This window comes from Hemiscyllium ocellatum, chromosome 20 (assembly GCF_020745735.1).
Source record: "Hemiscyllium ocellatum isolate sHemOce1 chromosome 20, sHemOce1.pat.X.cur, whole genome shotgun sequence".
Classification (NCBI taxonomy): domain Eukaryota; kingdom Metazoa; phylum Chordata; class Chondrichthyes; order Orectolobiformes; family Hemiscylliidae; genus Hemiscyllium; species Hemiscyllium ocellatum.
In genome coordinates, this window is record NC_083420.1 from 9,596,614 (window position 1) to 9,617,184 (window position 20,571).

The 20,571-nt window shown below is 43.4% G+C and overlaps 1 protein-coding gene across 1 annotated transcript in view; it reads left to right on the forward strand.

The window, feature by feature from the left end:
- The window catches only part of si:dkeyp-72e1.9 (syntaxin-binding protein 4), a 132,372-nt gene that overhangs the window by 99,590 nt on the left and 12,211 nt on the right, over window positions 1-20,571 (forward strand). The window contains exons 12-20 of the mRNA XM_060840946.1: window positions 2,401-2,551; window positions 3,264-3,336; window positions 6,739-6,833; window positions 7,976-8,072; window positions 10,108-10,235; window positions 11,527-11,619; window positions 13,576-13,641; window positions 14,213-14,404; window positions 18,161-18,280. Of these exons, the coding sequence (XP_060696929.1) occupies window positions 2,401-2,551; window positions 3,264-3,336; window positions 6,739-6,833; window positions 7,976-8,072; window positions 10,108-10,235; window positions 11,527-11,619; window positions 13,576-13,641; window positions 14,213-14,404; window positions 18,161-18,280 (1,015 nt within the window). The remainder of the gene's footprint in view (window positions 1-2,400; window positions 2,552-3,263; window positions 3,337-6,738; window positions 6,834-7,975; window positions 8,073-10,107; window positions 10,236-11,526; window positions 11,620-13,575; window positions 13,642-14,212; window positions 14,405-18,160; window positions 18,281-20,571) is intronic.

Here is a 20,571-nt window from a genome sequence, read left to right on the forward strand (position 1 = left end):
AGTCTAACTGACCCTTTGTCAAAGCTAAAACAAAGGGGAGAAATAGGGAGGTATTTATACTGGGCTGAGAGAAGGTGAGTCATGGCTCCAGAAGCAAAGGTAGCAATAAAACCCTATTACTCTACATTTACCCCTAACTAATGTACCTAACCTACACATCCCTGAACACTATGGGCAATTTGCCCTGGCCAATTCACCTAACCTGCACATCTTTGGACCGTGGGAGCAAACCCACGCAGACATGAGGAAAATGTGCAAACTCCACACAGACAGTCGTCCGAGGCTGGAATTGAACCTGGGTCCCTGGCGCTGTGAGGCAGCAGTGCTAACCACTGAGCCACCGTACCACCCCACGCTTGGGTGGATGTTCAAAAAATCATTTTGGAGAGGTCTGGACGAGGTTTCTCAATATCCTGACTGACATTTATCAGCCAGGAAACTCTGAAAATGATGTGCTCATTTGCTCAAAACAAGCACACTGGAGAAACTCAGCAGGTCTGGCAGCATTTGTGGAGAGAGAAACAGAGTCAATGTGATGAGTCATGAAGGGAGGAGAGTTATGCCGGACTCAACACCTTCCCTTTGTTCTCTCTCTCCATGGATGCTGCCAAACCTGCGGAGTTTCTCCATCACTCCCTGTGCTCGTTTCAGATTTTCTGTAGTACATCTAAATCTAGTCTAATCTAACCTTCAAAGTTTTTCACTGTGCCTCGGTACACGTGACAATAAATTCAATTCAATTCAATTATTCAAGTGGAGAGGTTTAGGGAGGGAATTACAGCACATGGGCATAGCCAATAACTGCAGAGCAATTGAAATCGGGGATGCGGAAGATACCAGAATTGGAGGAGGCCTGAGATCCCGGAAAGTGTAGGAGGTTGGAGCTGTGGAGTCTGAACCTATAGAGGGAGTTGAAAACGAGGAGGAAGTTCTGTCAATTGAAATCTTCTTACAGCAGGACCTAACCAGGTCAGCAAGCACCTGCCATTGAATATTTTTAAACACAGCAGTCACACAACAGCAGGTTATAGTCCAATAAGTTTATTTGAAATCACAAGCTTTTGGAGCGCTGCTCCTTCATCAGGTGAAGGTCTCATCTAATGAGGGGACAGCGCTCCGAAAGCTTGTGATTTCAAATAAACTTGTTGGACTATAACCTGCTGTCGTGTGACTTCTGACCTTGTCCACCCCGATCCAACACCGGCACCTCCACATCTTGAATATTTTTAAGGCAGACATAGGTATTTCTTGTTAGGCTAGAGTGTTATGGACCAGGCCAGACTCCCTCGAAACATTACAAGAAGGAGGTAACTTTGCTGGTTGTTTTATGCAGGTGGACAGTGGATATTCCAGGAGAGATGCAGCCGGCCCAATCACTTAGTTTTAAACAAAACAGAATTTATTTTCAAGATTATCAAATGAAACACAAACAAAAAAGAACACAATACAAAATAAATCAATCCATCCAAAAACCCAACAGATTATCCCAACTTAATGATGCTGTTCCAAATTCCCGCAACAATCCCCATAAACACTCCTTGGCACCAAAGGTAAAATTAAACACAGGGACTTACAGGAGAGATGTCAGAGAGAGGGAGGATCAGCATGGACCTGCTTCTTTGGGTCTAGCAGATTCACAGCTTGAACAGTGAACAGCCAGGCTGCTAAAAAAAAACCAAACCAAATCAGACCAGAGTAAAGCTGAGCTGGGAGAATTGGCTGCACCCCTTTCATTGCACAAGTTTTTTTTTAACTGAAAGCCTTCTGCCTGAAGCAGTATCTGTTAGCTATGATCAAATTGGCCCTAAAACCCATGGGGACGGCAAACACGAGGGGACACTACTCTAAAGTGAGGGGAGATAGGTATAAGACAGATGTCAGAGGTACTTTCTTTACTCAGAGAGTAGTAAGGGGATGGAATGCTTTGCCTGCAACGGTAGATTCGCCAAGTTTAAGTACATTTAAGTCATCATTGGACAGGCAAATGGACGTACATGGAATAGTGTAGGTGGGATGGGCTTCAGATTAGTATGACAGGGCAGCGCAACATTGAGGGCCGAAGGGCCTGTACTGTGCTGTAATGTTCTATGTTCTATGTTCTATGTAAACCTAGACTTTTCGGAACCTGTGTCTTTATAACCTCCTGAACAAAATCCAAGGACAACATAACCTTGTTAAAGGAACAGCATGATCACAAGGGAATCAAAGATTTTAGGGATTAGATGGGAATAATGGAATTTGAAACTCAAATGGATCAGCCATGAATGACAGAGCTGCTTTGAGGGGTAGAATGGCCTTCCATTTTGTATGCGAGTGAATGCGACTTGGTGCAAGTTAGGACACAGGTAGGGGAGCATTGAATGAGCTTAAGCTTTTACAATTTTTATAATTTATTTAAAGGAATGAAGGAACCATAACAATTGCCTTTTTACCAGGCAAAGGGGCTTCACATTCTGCTGCCTCATTACAAGATGGGGACAACTCAATGCAGAAAAGCACTGGAAATGGCTACAGTTCTTGTCGGATGAAGGTTCATGTGAGAACACCTAAGGTCAGTATAAATGTATTCTTTTATCTTGAATTACCCAGCAATGATCAAACAGTTACACTGGCTGTATATCATCCACATGAATACTCATCTTAATATCTCTCGCCTCATTCCTCTCCCTAATGGTTTACCGTTCCTGCAACTACCGTCTAGTCTCACTGTCACTGTTCTCACTCCTGTGCCAGGAGGCTGGGGGGAGGGTGTTCATGCCAGACACTTGGACCCACAATCCAAGGAGTGCTACATTGTCAGCGGCACTGCCTTTCAGATGTGACGTTAAACCAACAGTTAGCCCTTGTGTTGGGTGGATGTTAAAGGGCACCTCTACTATTTCAAAGAAGATTGGCAGGAGAGAGGGGAGCACACTGTGCTCTCTCCAGCTCCCTGCTCAATAGTTATCCCTCAACAAAGACCTAAATGAAGATTTACTGTGATATCGTTATATTGTGGGAACTTGCTGTGCATGAATTTCCTGTGCACAAGGGTAGTCTTTCTACCTTTCAACCAAAATGAATGGCTTTTGAGGAAAAGAGAGTGAAAAATTGAGGAAGATAGATATAATACTGGATCGATATGGCTAGCTAGTTCTGGGACATATGAATCTGTTACATTGCTGACTTACCAGCGATGTACCCTAACCCGACAGCATTAATTACCTGTACAATGTATTATAAAGCGTCTGTGCTAATGATGCACTCTGTCTTTTTCTCAACAGCCCCAACTTGAAGACCGCTGTCCAGTGCCTTTCCAGTCACCTGACATTTGCCCACTACAACTAGCTGCCTCAGGTATCTAATCTCAGTGGGGTGACAGACAAAGTTTTCCACCTTCTGAGATGTTGTAACTTGCATAGTTTTGGAATCAAATTATGACATAAATACAGTCAGGTATCAAAGAATATCTCCTCCTCAAGCCCTTTCTCACATGGCCACACCCAACATGTGGTTAAATTACTTTAGTTACTGCCTGACTCAACCTGCAAGTTTACCTTGAGAGAATCCTGGACTAGAACTCCCAAGTCTTTTTGCACTTCAGACTTCTGAATGTTCTCCCTGTTTAGAAAATAGCCCGTGCTTCTATTCATTCCCATGTTGCACTGCATCTCCCATTCCTTTTCTAAGCCATCGGAATCCTCCTGCAGCCTCCCCACCTCTTCAATACTATCTGTCCCTTTACCTATCTTTGTATCTATGACCACACCGCAAAGGATCAATGTTAACAGAACCCACCACCAGAAAACAGCTGGACAAGGTCGTTAAAAAGCAGTAAGTTAGTCATTTGCCCAAAACATAACCATTATTAGAGACCAACCAATTTAAAAAGAAATTTGAGTTCCCTGTCACCAACGTAAAAGATTACTTTCCAAGATTTCAATTTTACAATTTACACTCCAACAAACAAAGGGCAACATTTCTCAGTGATATGTTTGTAAGCAGCTTATATTTGTAAATTACAGGACGCAGCGTTCCCTGTTTAGCATTTAAAACCAGCACTAACCTTCTGCTCCACAGCTAGACTTTACATTATCCCTCTGGTAGACATTCAGTTCTTCTGGGAGAAAGTGAGGACTGCAGATGCAGGAGAGTCAGAGTCAAGAGTGTGGTGCTGGAAAAGCTCAGCAGGTCAGGTAGCATCCGAGGAGCAGGAAAATTGATGTTTTGGGCATAAGCCCTTCATCAGGTAAGGGCACTTGATGAAAGGCTCTTACCTGAAACCTCGACTCTCCTGCTCCTCGGATGCTGCCTGACCTGCTGTTTTTCCTGTGCCACATTCTCAATTCAGTTCTTCTGGGTTCAGTCATAGAGTCGTAGAGATGTACAGCACAGAAATAGACCCTTTGGTCCAACTTGCCCGTGTCAACAAGATATCCCAACCTAATCCTACCTGGCCCATATCCCTCCAAACCCTTCCTATTCATATACCCATCCAGATGCCTTTTAAATGCTGTAATTGTACTAGCCTCCACCACTTCCTCTGGCAGCTCATTCCATACACGTACCACCCTCTGTGTGAAAAAGTTGGCCCTTTGATCCCTTTCATATCTTTCCCCTCTCACCCTAAACCTATGCCCTCTAGATCTGGACTCCCCCATCCCAGGGAAAAGACCTTGTCTATTCACCCTATCCATGTCCCTCATGACTTTATAAACCTCTTTAAGGTCACTCCTCAGCCTCCGACACTCCAGGGAAAACAGTCCCAGCCTATGCAACCTCTCCCTATAGCTCAAATCCTCCAACCCCGGCAACATCTTTGTAAATCTTTTCTGAATCCTTTCAAGTTTCACAACATCCTTCCGATAGGAAGAAGACCAGAATTGCATGCAATACTCCAAAAGTGGCTGAACCAATGTCCTGTACAGCCACAACATGACCTCCCAACACCAATACTCCATGCTCTGACCAATAAAGGAAAGCATACCAAACACCTCCTTCACTATCCTATCTATCTATCTGTGACTAATTTCAAGGAACTATGAACCTGCACTCCAAGATCTCTTTGTTCAACAACACTCCCCAGTCCTTGAAGACACTTGGTTTCCAGGGGTTTCCTTCTGTTACTTTCCTTTCCCAACCTGGCAACATCTGACCTCAGAGCTGTCTATCATAGTGAGAGTTTACCTAACAATATTTTCTCACTCAAACTAAGCGCATCTCCCATTTTAACTCTTCCTGAAATAGGCCTTTTCAAAATGAACACAAACTCATACACACATTCTTGTGTAGTGTAGAGTTTTCCTGTCTCCCTCTGTTCTTTGTCTGTCATAGATCTGAGCAGACGGCCCTGTGAAATTCAGGTTATCTTTCAGGAGAACCTTGTTATATGATTCTGCATTGACTTCCTTTGCTCTTAAAGCCCACATGCAAAGAACCATGAATCGTATGGACCTTATATCCCTATGGAAATGCTGTTTTGCTGTCCTTAAGCTCCCAATGTGGTATTAAGTGGAGAGTTTAACTTAACTTCATTGCATAATACAATTGTTTCAGGTACACACCTGATAGCAAAGGGCTGGGTTACACGTATAATAGAGATTAGTGGTGCTGAATGGAAAATAAAAGTTGAATCCAGGCCCAACTTTGTAACACACAATATGAGCTTAAACATAAAAACAGCTCTGATCTTCCAATATCCAAATCATTCAGTTGGAAATATTGTGTGCCAAACTCTTCAATGATTCAACAAAGTGTGCTTGTATATATGTGTCTGAGTAAGAACTTTAAGACAGAAGAAAAGATAGAGTATTTCATTCAGTGCCTCACATTGAAGTGGTTTCAGGATACATAAAAAGAATTCAAATGAGGATGGTTTGGACTTAGGCGACATTAGTGTGCCCAGCAACCTGGGTCATAAAGTTTTAGAGATGTACAACACGGAAACAGACCCAAATATTCTAACCTAAACTAGTCCCATTTTCCAACACTTGGCCCATATCCCTCCAAACCCTTCCTATTCATATACCCATCCAGATGCCTTTGAAATGTTCTAATTGTATCAATCTCCAACACTTCCTCTGGCAGCTCGTTCCATACACTCACCACCCTCTGCGTGAAAATAGCACCATCCTTTTGCAATTAAAAAAAGTGCTCCAGGGTAACTTTGTATTTACAGTTTATATTTTTAAAATTTAATCAAGAGACAGAGCTTGATAAAACATTTAATCAAGAAGGAACCCACTCTACTCACTACTGTAGCTTTGGACTTTAATGTTCTGAAATCCCAGGCCTGATGGGGAACTGCAAACACGTGTTGACATATCAGTAGGTCATGTGATTGTTTGACACCACAGGTCAAACTGGGTAGTGTCAACTGGAGAATGTATCTGTTTTTTTTGTGAAGCTGTTTATTGAGAACACGAGATATAAGCCTGTTGTATTCCGTATACCTAGAGGTTGTCCAAAGTATACAGCTGAAGGTAAACCGCCTTCTGATTGCGCATGGGTGCTTCATCCAGTCTTGAGGAAGCATTGTGCTTTTTTAAGGGACATCAACTACTTGTTAGGCTGATGTGAGAGGGAGAACTGGATGCATCTGCATCCACCAAGACTCCATTGCTTCTGATCTTGAAGCTAGATTTAAGTAGAATCCAGAATAATCTGAAATCCCACCAGAGTTTAAGAGTTTAAAACTTTTACCATCCCACAAGACATTGAATTTGACACAGGCCATCATGCACTATTCCTTCTCTACAGCTGCCAAACCATCCATTCAGAAAGAAGTGCCCAGTATCAAACGTAAAGTCTCTCTGGACCCTCATGTTCGGTTAAAGGTGGATAAACTCGAGTTGGTAAGTGCTTCTTCCCCAAGTCTCTTTCATTTCATCTTGCTCCTTAATGTTTGAAATTACAGTGAACGAACAAATTTGTAATCGGGGATTCAGGGGAAAAAATCATGACATTTTCTTAATTGCAGTCAGTTCCGCTATAATGCGGTAGTTCCATTCTTATGCAATCCCATGTTATACTTTTAAAAATCATATAATAGCAGCAACGTTAAACTAATGGGCCAGAATCGCATTATAACCAATACATGCTTTAAAACTTTGCGCTCTCGAAACCGTGTCCCCAATTCATGTTACAGTGAATTCATGTCAACAAAACGCGCATTATAGCAGAACGACCTGTATTTAAACAGAGGTGGTGAAAAGCAGGTATTAAAATACGTATGTGAAACAATGGAGCAGATATTCAAGGCCTTGAATAAGGAGGTGTAGTAATTGTAACCCATTATTTTTACATACATCATTGAACTAATAATGGCTCAGTGGTTAGCACTGCTGCCTCACTGTCCCAGGCACCTGGTTTGATTCCACCCTCGGGTGACTGTCTGGATGGAGTTTGTATGTTCTCCGTGTGTCTGCGTATGTTCCCTTCAGGTGCTCCGGTTTCCTCCCACAGTCCAAAGATGTGCAGGTTAGGTGAATTGGCCAAGCTAAATTGTTCCAGAGTGTGCAGGGATGTGTAGGTTAGGTGCATTAGTCAGGGGTAAATGTAGAGTAATAGGGGAATCGTTGTGGGTGGGTTAGTCTTGAGAGGGTCAGTGTGGACTTGTTGGGCCCAATGGCCTCTTTCCACACTGTAGGGATTCTATTCAATAATTCAGAGGAATTTTTTTTCCACAGGCAAGTCGCTAGAATGTAGAACTTGCCACCACATGAAGTCTGCAAGGTGAACCGCATTAAGGATAAATGCAACCTGGATTTGAGTATACGCTGATAGGGTTAGATGAAGTAAGGTGACAGAAGCATTAATGTGGAGTTTAAGCAATGACATAGACTGATTGGTTTAAATGGTTTATCTGTGCTCTATGTACACTTGTACTATATTTCATGCAGTTTATGCTCTGCTTCAGGTTCTGCTAAGTACATGTTATCCATAAGATTACTCCCTTGCTGTAATTTTGACTGTCATGGTCTGGTCTCTGTGGTAGGCACTAAAGTATCTCGGTCTACATGTCACAGAAGAACGAACAAGGAAACTGAGGCACAGTCTCACAAATGACTCCCAGGGAACTGTGGCCTTTGGAGGTAATGATGGACTTTGAAATTAAAGTGGGTTTTTGGTAGCATTCTCCACTTTTGCACTGCAGTAGGGAAGGTGGGGCAGACGTTTCTGTAGCTGTTATCTGTGTGGAATGATTAGCAGTAAATTCCCACTCCCCTAGTTAACAGCATTGTGTATGCATCTGATCTTAGCCACACAAGTTGCAAAGGTAAGGGAATCCTTCCCTCCTTCTCCTGAGTAATTAAGGAGAGGCAGTAAATACCGACCACATCCCAAAAAATTATAAGAAATAATAAGAATTGTATCTCCACGGCATTTAAGTTTTGCCGCCTGGCCTTCTCAATTGTAGTTTGCTATCCCAAAGTGCAGCTTTCGGAAATGTCGGACACGGATCAAGTGGATTCCTCACAGGAAAGGAGAGTGAGGTAGTGGGAAAGCCATCTTCCCGCCTCAAAGGGGCTGAAATCACCTGCAGGTGCAATGGTTTAAAATGTACTTGGCCAGATCATGCCCAGAAAGAGGAAAGTCTCCCCTGCTCAATAATTACAGCCTCTACTTCCTGAAGAAGGGCTCATGCCCGAAACGTCGATTCTCCTGCTCCTTGGATGCTGCCTGACCTGCTGCGCTTCTCCAGCAACACATTTTCAGCTCTGATCTCCAGCATCTGCAGTCCTCACTTTCTCCTAGTCTCTAGTTCCAGTCCAATTTCAGCTCTGTGACCTTACAGCCTTGTCATATTGCAATGAGATAGGTACAGTGCTGAAATATGCCCATGCATTCCTGCGTATAAATAAACTATGCTTCAGGATAGTATTAAATTTACTTTATGATGAGGGAACAAGCTAATCAGTCCTGTCCATGCACATATAGGACCCGTTTCACTCATTGCATGATTGTGACACAACCCCCTCCAGTCTCATATCCTCAATTCTAATCTTGCCACACGGCAGTATTAATTTTCAAAAGTGAAAAATCAATGAAGGATTGAAGGGTATTGGATTGTCTAATTCCCAAATTTATGTAATCTCTGTCATAGTTTTACAGATTGGAAAACGCCATCAGGAGAGCTCAGATTTTAATCCGTATGCCATTAAAGTGAGCAGGACTGTAGCAGTAATCGATAGTTTAAAGTAATTGTGTTTCCTTCACTTTTGCTCCAACACGTACCAAAACTGTGGCTGATGAGCTGGGAGATGTGTGCTTGTAATCTGTGAAGAAATGTTTTAAAAGTGGGTAAAGATTAGCCCCAGTTTGATTCTTTGTCACTAGGCTTCCTGAAATGGGCTGAATATGGGAGAATGGTCCTTACCTCTTCCTCACTTTGTTGCCAGCTGATAATCCTGAAAATCCTAGCCCCTATCCACCACACGTAAGTTACTACAAGACCCAACACATCTTCCCTGTTTCTCTGCTACCCATATTCTGCTGTCTTCCACTACCCCAACCCCAAACACACACATGCACACACACACACACAGATGCATACCACAGACACACATACATATAGACATACACATGGAGGCATACACACAGATAGACGCATACAAGTGCGTGCACACACACACACAAACATGCATGCATGCATAACGCATTTACACACGCACACAAATACAGAGACATGCACACACACATCCAAATACAGACAAGCACAAGCTGGCACATAGACACACATAGACACACACAGACATACAAACATGCATGCGCACATGTGCACACAAACACACACGTGCGCATACACACAAACACAAACAGAGGGAGCATTACATGTGCACATACTCGCACACACTTGTGCACACTCTCCCAGGCACACAAACACATGTGTTTACACTGTAAACCAGATGAACTAGGTGATATCAAAGTGGGGGAGAGGAGTAAAACTCTCACTCCAACCCTGTTGTGGTGGGAGGAGCTGAGTCCAGGCCTTGGGAGTCTCAGCCACTACAAGGACAGAGAAGAAGCTGCATTTTCTGACAAGTTTGCAATTTGACTTCTGCTGACGGAGTTGCTGGTTGGTAAAGAAGTATTTGGCTGAGCAATAACACTGAGTGAACTTTGTAGATTTTGTGCAGGCAGCGAGAATAACCTTACCACAGGAGCTGGAGGATGTTGGCCTAAGTCAAAGTCCCCTGATGTTTTCTCCTCATGAAATTGCAAACCTTCTGGATACAACAGCGTTCCAATCCCCGGTAAGACAGGTACCTTCAGTCTAGATGTCAAACTCTGGAAATCCCTCTCGAAACCTTACCTCCACTCTCTCCTCTTTAAAGATGCTGGTTCAAACCTACCTCTTTGACCATATGTTACCACCTCATGTCTCCGGTAGCACCTATTACTCACTTGTGCACTTTGTTATCACTGTAAATCTTATCATTTAATTCAAGGAAAGTTTGAATTCAACACCCACCAAACACAAAAAAAGCTAGAAAACCAAGTTGCAAAGGTAAAAATCACACAACACCAGGTTATAGTCCAAAAGCTAGTGCTTCCAATTAAACCTGTTGGACTATAACCTGGCGTTGTGTGATTTTTAACATTGTACACCCCAGTCCAACACTTGCATCTGCAAATCAAGTTGCAAAGGAGATACAAGCAGTAACAGAGATATATTGATAGGTTCAGGAAGTGGGCAAAATGTTGGCAGCTCGAATATAATGTGAGAAAATGTGAAGTGATTCATTTTGGAAGGGAGAGCAGAAGAACAACTTAAATGGGGACATAACTGCAGAAAGCTACCAGGAACTTGGGGACACTTGTGCACGAAACACAAGAAGCAGCAGGTAGTCAGGAACGGTAATTGAATGTGGGCCCTTATTTCTATAAGATTAGGGATGTCTTACTGCAACTGTACAAGGTGCTGGGGAGACCAAATTTGGAGTCCTGTCAGCATGTTTACTCCCCCTTATTGTTTCATTGAAGATATTGTTTCATTGGAGGCAGTTCAGAGAAGGTTCACACGGATGATCCCTGGAATGGAGGGATAATCTTAGGGGCAATGGCTACACAGCTTGGAACTCTACTCGTTGAAATTTACAAAAATGAGAGGTGATTTGATTAAAAAAATATACAGGGCTTGACAGGATAAATGCTGAGAGAATGTTTCCCCTCATGGAGAGTCTGAGACCAGAGGGCACAGTTTCAGAACAAAACGGGCACCAGTTTAAGAGGGAGATGAGGTGGCATTTCTTCTCTCAGAGAGTTATGAGTCTTTGGAACTCCTTGCCCCAGAGAGCTGTGAGGGCAGAGTCCTTAAGGTGGAGATAGATATATTCTTGATCAGTCGGGGAATCAAGGGTTACAGGGAAAGGGCAGGACAGTGGACATGAGGAATGTCAGATCAGCCATGATCCTATTGAAAGACCTACTCTTAATTCTTACAGTCTTCCGGTCACCAGGGATGGCAGGCCAGAGCTTAATTCTCGAACTTTGGAATAAGACAATGTTTTTTACAGTTTTCCTCCTTCGCTCTCTAAATTTTAGATCTTTAGTTCCAATACCTTCCACGACTCTGAGAACATAGACCACCTACAGTCAGAAGTAACTGAATTACGTCAGGAGATTAAGAAATTGAAGGTGAGGTTTATTTTGCAGAGGATGTGGTATGATGATATTTAATATCCTGTTGTTAACCTGTTTGACTTCAGCAAGCACGATTAGTTTGGTGAAAGGTCTTGCATTAGTTATGACTCTTATGATTGTGTTTGAATACTACGTTTATCTCACTTACTGATTTTCATCAGTACATAAAAGTGTGTAAAAGTGTGTCCCTGCATACCATGAACTTATTCATGTTCATAAGACGGCGATAATGTTTATGATAAACACAGAAGGCTGTTGATGACTGATTACTCAGAAAATCTTACAGTCAGTCTATATTAAGAAGGGATTATTGTTACATGATTCAGACATTGTTAATCAGCATAATCATCTGATCACAGTTGTGATCAATTGTGGTTGTCTGATTCAAATCTGTATTAAAAGGGATCTACAATCGCAGAGTAATGGAGATGAATAATCTGTAACATTTGCCTGGCATTGATAGCTATTTGCTACTTTACTTTTCCCGTGGCATTTCCATTTATTGAAATTTCTTTGCGGCCCCTTTCTTACACCATAGTATTTGTCCTTCCTCTTTATGAACTGTTACAGTCCCACTCTTAATCCCCCTCCCACTGCCTCACTGGGAAGATTGTGACGTCAGTATTTGAGCAGATGATTAACTTATTCCTTTTTAACTGCTCAGTCTGACTGGTCTCTACTGGGTGAGGGTGGTTTAAAATCAATCCTCTCATGCTGTTCAATGCCACTGGACTAGTAATCCACAGGCCTAGGTTCATGTTCTGGGGCAGTTCAGTGGCTCAGTGGTTAGCACCGCTGCCTCATAGCACCAGGGACCCAGGTTCGATTCCAGCCTTGGGCGACTGTCTGTGTGGAGTTCGCACATTCTCCCCGTGTCTGCGTGGGTTTCTTCTGGATGCTCTGGCTTTCTCCCACAGTTGAATAATATGCAGGTTAGGTTGATTGGCCAAACTAAACTATCCAGGGATGTGCAGGCTAGGTGGGTTAACCATGGGAAAATCCTGCAGTATAAGGTGGGTCTCAGTGGGATGTTCTTTGGACAGTCTGTATGGGTTAAATGGCCTGCTTCCATACTGTAGGAATTCTATGACACATGGGTTCAAATCCCAACATGGTTGCTGGTGGATTTTATATGTAATTCAGGAAGTTTGGAATTACAAAATGAAACAATTTAAATAGTGTAAGAATTTGCCTTTCATGATCAATAGACCATTTCACAACTATGAGATTTTGAACTCATTCTGGGGAAATACATCAACTAATTGGATACAGCGAAATCTTCCAGAGAGCCATGAGTTAAATACCCAGATTATTCTCTTTAGTCTACTTTATGAGAGATAACAAGTGACTGGGAATGGTAGGCTTGAGTTATTTCGGGAGGCTGGATAGGCTGGGACAGTTTTCACTGGACCATACGAGGTAGAGGGGTGGCCTTATGGAGATTTATAAAATCGTGAGAGACATAGATAAGCTGAAGGGCAGGTGGATTTTTCCTAGAGTGGGGGTATTTCTAGGCTCGGGGGGGGGGGGGGGCATATTTTTAAGGTGAAAGGTGAGAGTTTTTAAAAAAGACATGAGGGGCAACATTTTTACACAGAGAGTGGAAGTAGTGGATGTGGTTACAGTTGTAATATTTAAAAGACATTTGGATAAATACATAAATAAGAAATGCTTGGAGGGAAAAGTGTAGGAGGTGGGATTTGTTTAGTTTGGGATAATGATGGGTATGGACAGGTTGGACGGAAGGGTCTGTTTCCGTGCTGTGTGACTCTATGACCAGGATGCAGGGAAAACCCCTGTTCTCCTTCTCCCCGTGTCACAGGTTCTGTTACATACAGCTCAGGGTTTGTTGGAACTTAAACCTGTTCATTCATCCATCAGTAGATAGTTCAATATCTGGAGCAACAATTCAGGACCTCTGACCCCTAAAGTCCTTTCTTGCAATCACAGGCTGTTATCAGGGAGATGGAAAGGGACAAGAAAGCGCTGGAAGAGGATCTGCAACAGATCAATCAGGTCAGTGTGGCCTCCTGCTGGGACAATACAACAGAAAGCATTGAATTGAATTGATTTGAATTGAATTGAATTTATTGTCTAGTGTATCAAGGCACAGTGAAAAGCTTTGTCTTGCGAGCAATACAGGCAGATCACAGAGTTAAGTAGCATAGATAATTAAATAATAGGTAAACAGCGGCAAAAACAAAAACACAGGGACAGGTGAATGTTAAGTGTTTGAGAGTCCATTCAGTTTTCTAACAACAGTAGGGTAGAAACTGTTACGAAACCGGCTGGTACGTATGTTCAGGCTTCTGTACCTTCTCCCCGATGATAGAGGTTGTAGAAAAACATTGCCAGGGTGGGATGGATCTTTGAGAATGCTGGCGGCCTTCATTCTGTGGTGAGGGAGGTTCTGGGAACAGTGCAGGGAATTGAACTGCAAGTGGCTCACCACGTTGCCAGCCCGGTTCCCTGCCTGTGCTCTGTCCAGAATGTAAGGGGGAACATCACCGCCCATCCCTGAAACGGTGCGCTGCCCTGTTAAACTTCGACCCCCACCAGTCTGACTCTCTGCTTCCGGATCCCACAGAAAGCCACAGCCGCTGCTGCAGAAAACAAGATGCTGCAGAACAAGCTGCACGTGAGCAGAGCAGCCCAGCGTGGGGCCCACTCTGCTGAGCAGGACTATGAGGAGGCTGTGCGTCTCCTGGAGGCCGAGATCCTGGACCTCAGAACCCAGCTGGAAGGAAAGGCACAATGTCGCTCTGCAGAGTTCAGCAAGGTGGGTGGTGTACTGAATGCTGTGGTGTAAAACATATGGCCTGGTAGCCATATTACCAGTCTGTTAATTCAGCAATGCAGGTAATGCTTAATGCAGGGGCCTAAGTTCAAATCCTACTATGGTTCAGTGTGAAATCAAAATCTGGAATTAATGATTGGGTTGGGGGAAAACCCCATCTGGTTCACTAACGTCTGTCAGTGAAGGAGACTATGTCCCTAGTTGCTCTGGCCTACATGTGACTCCAGACCCACAGCAACAGGCATCAGTGGGGATTTCACCAGTTTCCTCATTTCCCTTCCCCTACCTTATCCCAGTTCCAACCTTCCTATCGATTCTGCCTTCATGGCCTGTCCTAACTGTCCCAACTATCTGCTCCACCCTCCCCTCCAACCTATCCCCACCTCCATCTACCTATTGCACTCTCAGCTACCTTCTCCGGAGCCTCACCCACTCACCCCCCCTCCCATTTATCCCCCTACCCCCTCAGATCACAGCTTTTGGGCAGCTTTTGTCCAAAACATCGACTCTCCTGCTCCTCGGATGCTGCCTGACCTGCTGTGCTTTCCCAGCACCACACTCTCCATTCTGATCTCCAGCATCTGCAGTCCTCACTTTCACCATAGCAATGGTGTTGACTCTTAACTGCCCTCTGGGTAATTAAGGATGGGCAATAAATGCAGGCCCAGCCAGCGACGCCCACATCCTGTGAATGAATTTTATAAAATAAATGGGAAGGTGAGCTTCATTGACCCAGCTATTTTACTGGGACTGGAGTCCAGGCTGATGGATGTCCTACCGAGCAACAATATCTGTTACCAAGGTGATGAAGGAGCTTGCGATACCCTTTGCATGACGTGCATGACACATCCTTCTGCAACTTCTAGTCTCCCCAGTTGGTTTGTGAGATGGGATTGCCTGAGTCTGGAGACAATATCAATCCATTACCACACAGGTGGTAGTTTCTGTTTTGAGACGCAATTACTGAGGCTTTTCTGGTGCAGTGGTAATGTCCATACCTCTGAGTCAGGATTGACTCACCTGCTTCAGAGTTGTCTCATAATAGGGTTTGACTCAATAGTATCTAAAAGAGTATTAGTGACCATTGTAAAGTAAATCAGTTGATCTTTGACTGTGGGTGGCATGGTGACCCAGTGCTTAGCACTGCTGCCTCACAGGGACCCGGGTTCAATTCCATCCTCAGGTGACTGTCTGTGTGGAGTTTGCACATTCTCCCCGTGTCTGTGTGGGTTTCCTCCGGGTGCTCCGGTTCCCTCCCACAGTTCAAAGATGTGCAGATCAGGGTGAATTGACTATAGGAAATGGCCCATCGTGTTCAGGGGTGTACAGGCTAGGTGGATTAGCCATGGGAAATGCAGGGTTACAGGAATAGTGTAGGGGTGTGAGTGAGGGTGGGAAGCTCTCTGGAGGGTCAGTGTGGACTCAATGGGCTGAAAGGCCTGTCTCCACACTGTAGAGATTCTATGATCCTATTGTTGAATTTTGACTCACAAGGATCAACATTCCTAATTTTGTGGGTTTATTCAACATATGTGCAGTTTGTTTTGCAAGATTAAGTGAAATAGAAATGATTGCATTTTGAGATAATAATGAAATATGAAACCAAATCAAAGCTCCATTCATTGCTGGGTGCAAAGGAACCTATTGCTTTGAAGAGGTGCAAGGGAGTTACTCTGACCTCCCAGACAGTATCCATCGGCCACGCAAATCAGCCACAGTATAACAGGCAGCCTTACCATTACCACATTCACTTGTCACTTTGCAAATCCATCTGGCTGAAATGCCAGACGTGTGCCAGTTCCCCTGATGCTGACATTTATAGAGTCATAGAGTCATAGCGATGTACAGCATGGAAACAGACCCTTCGGTCCAACCCTTCCATGCCGACTAGATCAATCCAATCTACTCCCACCTGCCAGCACCCGGCCCATATCCCTCCAAACCCTTCCTATTCATATACCCATCCAAATGCCTTTTAAATGTTGCAATTGTACCAGCTTCCACCATTTCCTCTGGCAGCTCATTCCATACACGCACCACCCTCTGTGTGAAAAGATTGCCTCTGAGGTCTCTTTTACATCTTTCCCCTCTCACTCTAAACCTATGTCCTCTAGTTCAGGGGTCCCCCACCCCAGGGAAAAGACTTTGTCTATTTGTCCTATCCATGCCCCTCATAATTTTATAAACATCTATAAGGTCACCCCTTAGCCTCTGACGCTCCAGGGAAAACAGCCCCAGCCTATTCAACCTCTCCCATAGCTCAAATCCACCAAGCCTGGCAACATCCTTATCAATCCTTTCTGAACCCTTTAAAGTTTCTAATAGGAAGGAAACCTGAATTGCACGCAATATTCCAACAGTGGTCTAACCAGTGTCCTGTATCCCACAAGATGACATCCAACTCCAGTACTCAATACTCTGACCAAAAAAGGAAAGCATACCAAATGTCTTCTTCACTATCTTTTCTACCTGTGACTCCACTTTCAAGGAGCTATGAACCTGCACTCCAAGGTCTCTTTGTTCAGCAACACTCCCTAGGACCTTATCATTCAGTGTGTAAGTCCTGCTAAGATTTGCTTTCCCAAAATGCAGCATCTCGCATTTATCTAAATTAAATTCCAACTGCCACTTCTCAGCCCATTGGCCCATCTGGTCCAGATCCTGTTGTAATCTGAGGTAACCCTCTTCGCTGTCCACTGCACCTCTAATTTTGGTGTCATCTGCAAACTTACTAGCTATACCTCCCATTTTCACATCCAAATCATTTATGTAAATGACAATACATAGAGGATACAGCACTGATCCTTGTGGCACTCCACTGGTCACAGGCCTCCAGTCTGAAAAACAACCCTCTACCACCACCTTCTGTCTTCTACCTTTGAGCCAGTTCTGTATCCAAATGGCTAGTTCTCTCTGTATTCCACGAAATCTAACCTTGCTAATCAGTCTCCCATGGGGAACTTTGTCGAACGCCTTACTGAAATCCATATAGATCACATCTACCGTTCTGCCCTCATCAATCCTCCTTGTTACTTCTTCAAAAAACTCAATCAAGTTTGTGAGATATGATTTCCCATGCACAAAGCCATGTTGACTATCCCTAATCAGTCCTTGCCTTTCCAAACACATGCGCATCCTGTCCCTCAGGGTTCCCTCCAACAACTTGCCCACCAAGGTCAGGCTCACTGGTCTATAGTTCCCTGGCTTGTCCTTATCACCTTTCTTAAACAGTGGCATCATGTTCGCCAACATCCAGTCTTCCATGACTATCGATGATACAAATATCTCAGCAAGAGGCCCAACAATCACCTCCCTAGCTTCCCACAGAGTTCTCGGGTACACATGCTCAGGTCCTCAGGATTTATTCACTTTTGTGCATTTCAAGACATCCAGCACTTTCTCCTCTGTAATATGGACATTTTTCAAGGTATCACTGTCTATTTCCCTACATTCTCTATCTTCCATGTCCTTTTCCACAGTAAATACTGATGCAAAATACTCATTTAGTATCTCCCCCAGCTCCACACAAAGGTCGCCTTGATGATATTTGAGGGGCCCTATTCTCTCCCTAGTTATCCTTTTGTCCTTAATGTATTTGTAAAAACTCTTTGGATTCTCCTTAATTCCATTTGCCAAAGCTATCTCATGTCCCCTTTTTTTCCCTCCTGATTTCTCTCTTTAGAATACTCCTACTGCCTTTATACTCTTTTAAGGACTCACTTGAATTTTCCTCTTTAGCAGGAAGATAATCAGGGTCTGTGGGAAAGACTGTCCAACACCAAAAGCCAACTGCAAGCATCTGAGCTGAGTCGCAAACATCTGGAAATCTCCAACAGGAAGCTGTTGAACTTTGTTGAGGTGAGTTTTGTGTACAAACATTGAAACTGCTTCCTTCACAAGAGCAAACTGTGATCTCATAGTCCCTGCCACCTCCTGACGTCATGATTTGGAGATGCCGATGTTGGACTGGGGTGTACAAAGTTAAAAATCACACAACACCAGGTTGTAGACCGACAGGTTTAATTGGAAGCACTAGCTTTCGGAGCGCTGCTCCTTCATCAGGTAGTTGTGGAGAATAAGATTGTCAGACACAGAATTTATAGCAAAAGTTTACAGTGTGATGTAACTGAAATTATACATTGAAAAATACCTTGATTGTTTGTTAAGTCTCTCATCTGTTAGAATCACCATGGTAGTTTCTCTTCTTTCATATGTTAATCACAAAACTCTTTTTAAAAGTTACATTCTCAGGTTAACTGTAATAATTGGTGTCAGACTCGATTAGATGTTGAAGGTGTTAGCCCCCTCTGTTCCCTGTCTGTGCCATAATGTTTAGACTGATTCTAATCTAAAAAGTAAGTTAACAGAGTCTTACATGGATTCATGCAGTTTTTGAGCAAAGTACAATGTAACTCTGCAAGTACAAATTCACCCCACAAACGCATATGTGTATATGTGCATGTGGGTTTTTGTGTGTCTGTGTGTGTGTGTGTGTGTGTGTGTGTGTGTGTGCACATATACAGATATATGTTTGTGGGGTGAATTTATACTTGCAGAGCTACATTGTACTTTGCTCAAAAACTGCTTGAATCCATGTAAGACTCTTTTAACTTTTAGATTAGAATCAGTCTAAACATTATGGCACAGAGGGGAACACAGGGGGCTAACACCTTCAACATCTTATCGAGTCTGACACCAATTATTACAGTTAACCTGAGAATGTAACTTTTAAAAAAAGAGTTTTGTGATTAACATATGAAAGAAGAGAAACTACCATGGTGATTCTAACAGATGAGAGACTTAACAAACAATCAAGGTATTTTTCAATGTATAATTTCAGTTACATCACACTGTAAACTTCTGCTATAAAGCGGGGGGGGGGGGGAAGGGGACAAACTGGATGTATAAGAAGGAAGTTGAAGGGAAAGTTAGAACAAGAGAAGTCAAGAAAGACAACTGTATCAATGAGGCAGAAAATTAGAAAAGGGATCATGCTGTAAGATTGAGTGGAATAGGGATTGATTGGAAAGGTGAGAGCAGTAACAAATTAAAAATACTTTATATGAACGCACGAAGCATTAGAAATAAGATGGATGAGCTTGAGGCTCTTTTGGAAATTGGCAGATACGATATTGTGGGGATAACTGAGACGTGGCTTCAAGTGGACAGGGCCTGGGAAATGAATATTTAAGGCTACACGTGCTATCGTAAGGATAGACTGACGGGCAGAGAGGGTGGAGTGGCCTCATTGGTAAGGGAGGATATTCAGTCCTTCGCGCGGGGGGACCTAGAGTCAGGGGATGTAGAGTCAGTGTGGATAGAGCTGTGAAATACTAAGGGTAAAAAGACCCTCTTGGGAGTCATCTACAGGCCCCTAAACAGTAGTCTGGATGTCGGATGTAAGTTGAATCAGGAGCTGAAATTGGCCTGTCGCAAAGATGTTACTACAGTTGTTATGGGGGATTTTAACATGCAGGTAGACTGGGAGAATCAGGATGGTATTGGACCTCAAGAAAGAGACTTTGTGGAGTGCCTCAGAGATGGATTCTTAGAACAGCTGGTGCTGGAGCCGACCAGGGAGAAGGCAATTCTGGATCTAGTATTGCGTAATGAACCAGAATTGGTCAGAGACCTCGAAGTGAAGGAGCCATTGGGAAGTAGTGACCATAATACAATAAGTTTCAATCTGCAATTTGAGAGGGAGAGGGTACAGTCGGAAGTGACAGTACTTCTGTTGAATAAAGGGAACTATGGAGCTATGAGGGAGGAGCTGGCCAAAGTTCAATGGTGCAATACCTTAGCAGAGATGACCGTGGTGGAACAATGGCGGATATTTCTGTGTATAATGCAGAAGTTGCAGGATCAGTTCATTCCTAAAAGGAAGAAAGATCCCAGGAGGAGGCATGGGCGGCCGTGGTTGACGAGAGAAGTTAAGAAACATATAAAGTTAAAAGAGAAAAAGTATAACATAGCAAAGATAAGTGGGAAAACAGAGGACTGGGGAGCTTTTAAAGAATAACAGAGGATTACTAAGAAGGAAATACGCAGAGGAAAAATGAGGTACGAAGGTAAACTGGCCAATAATATAAAAGAGGATAGTAAAAGCTTTTTCAAGTATGTGCAAGGCAAAAAAATTGTTAGGACTAAAA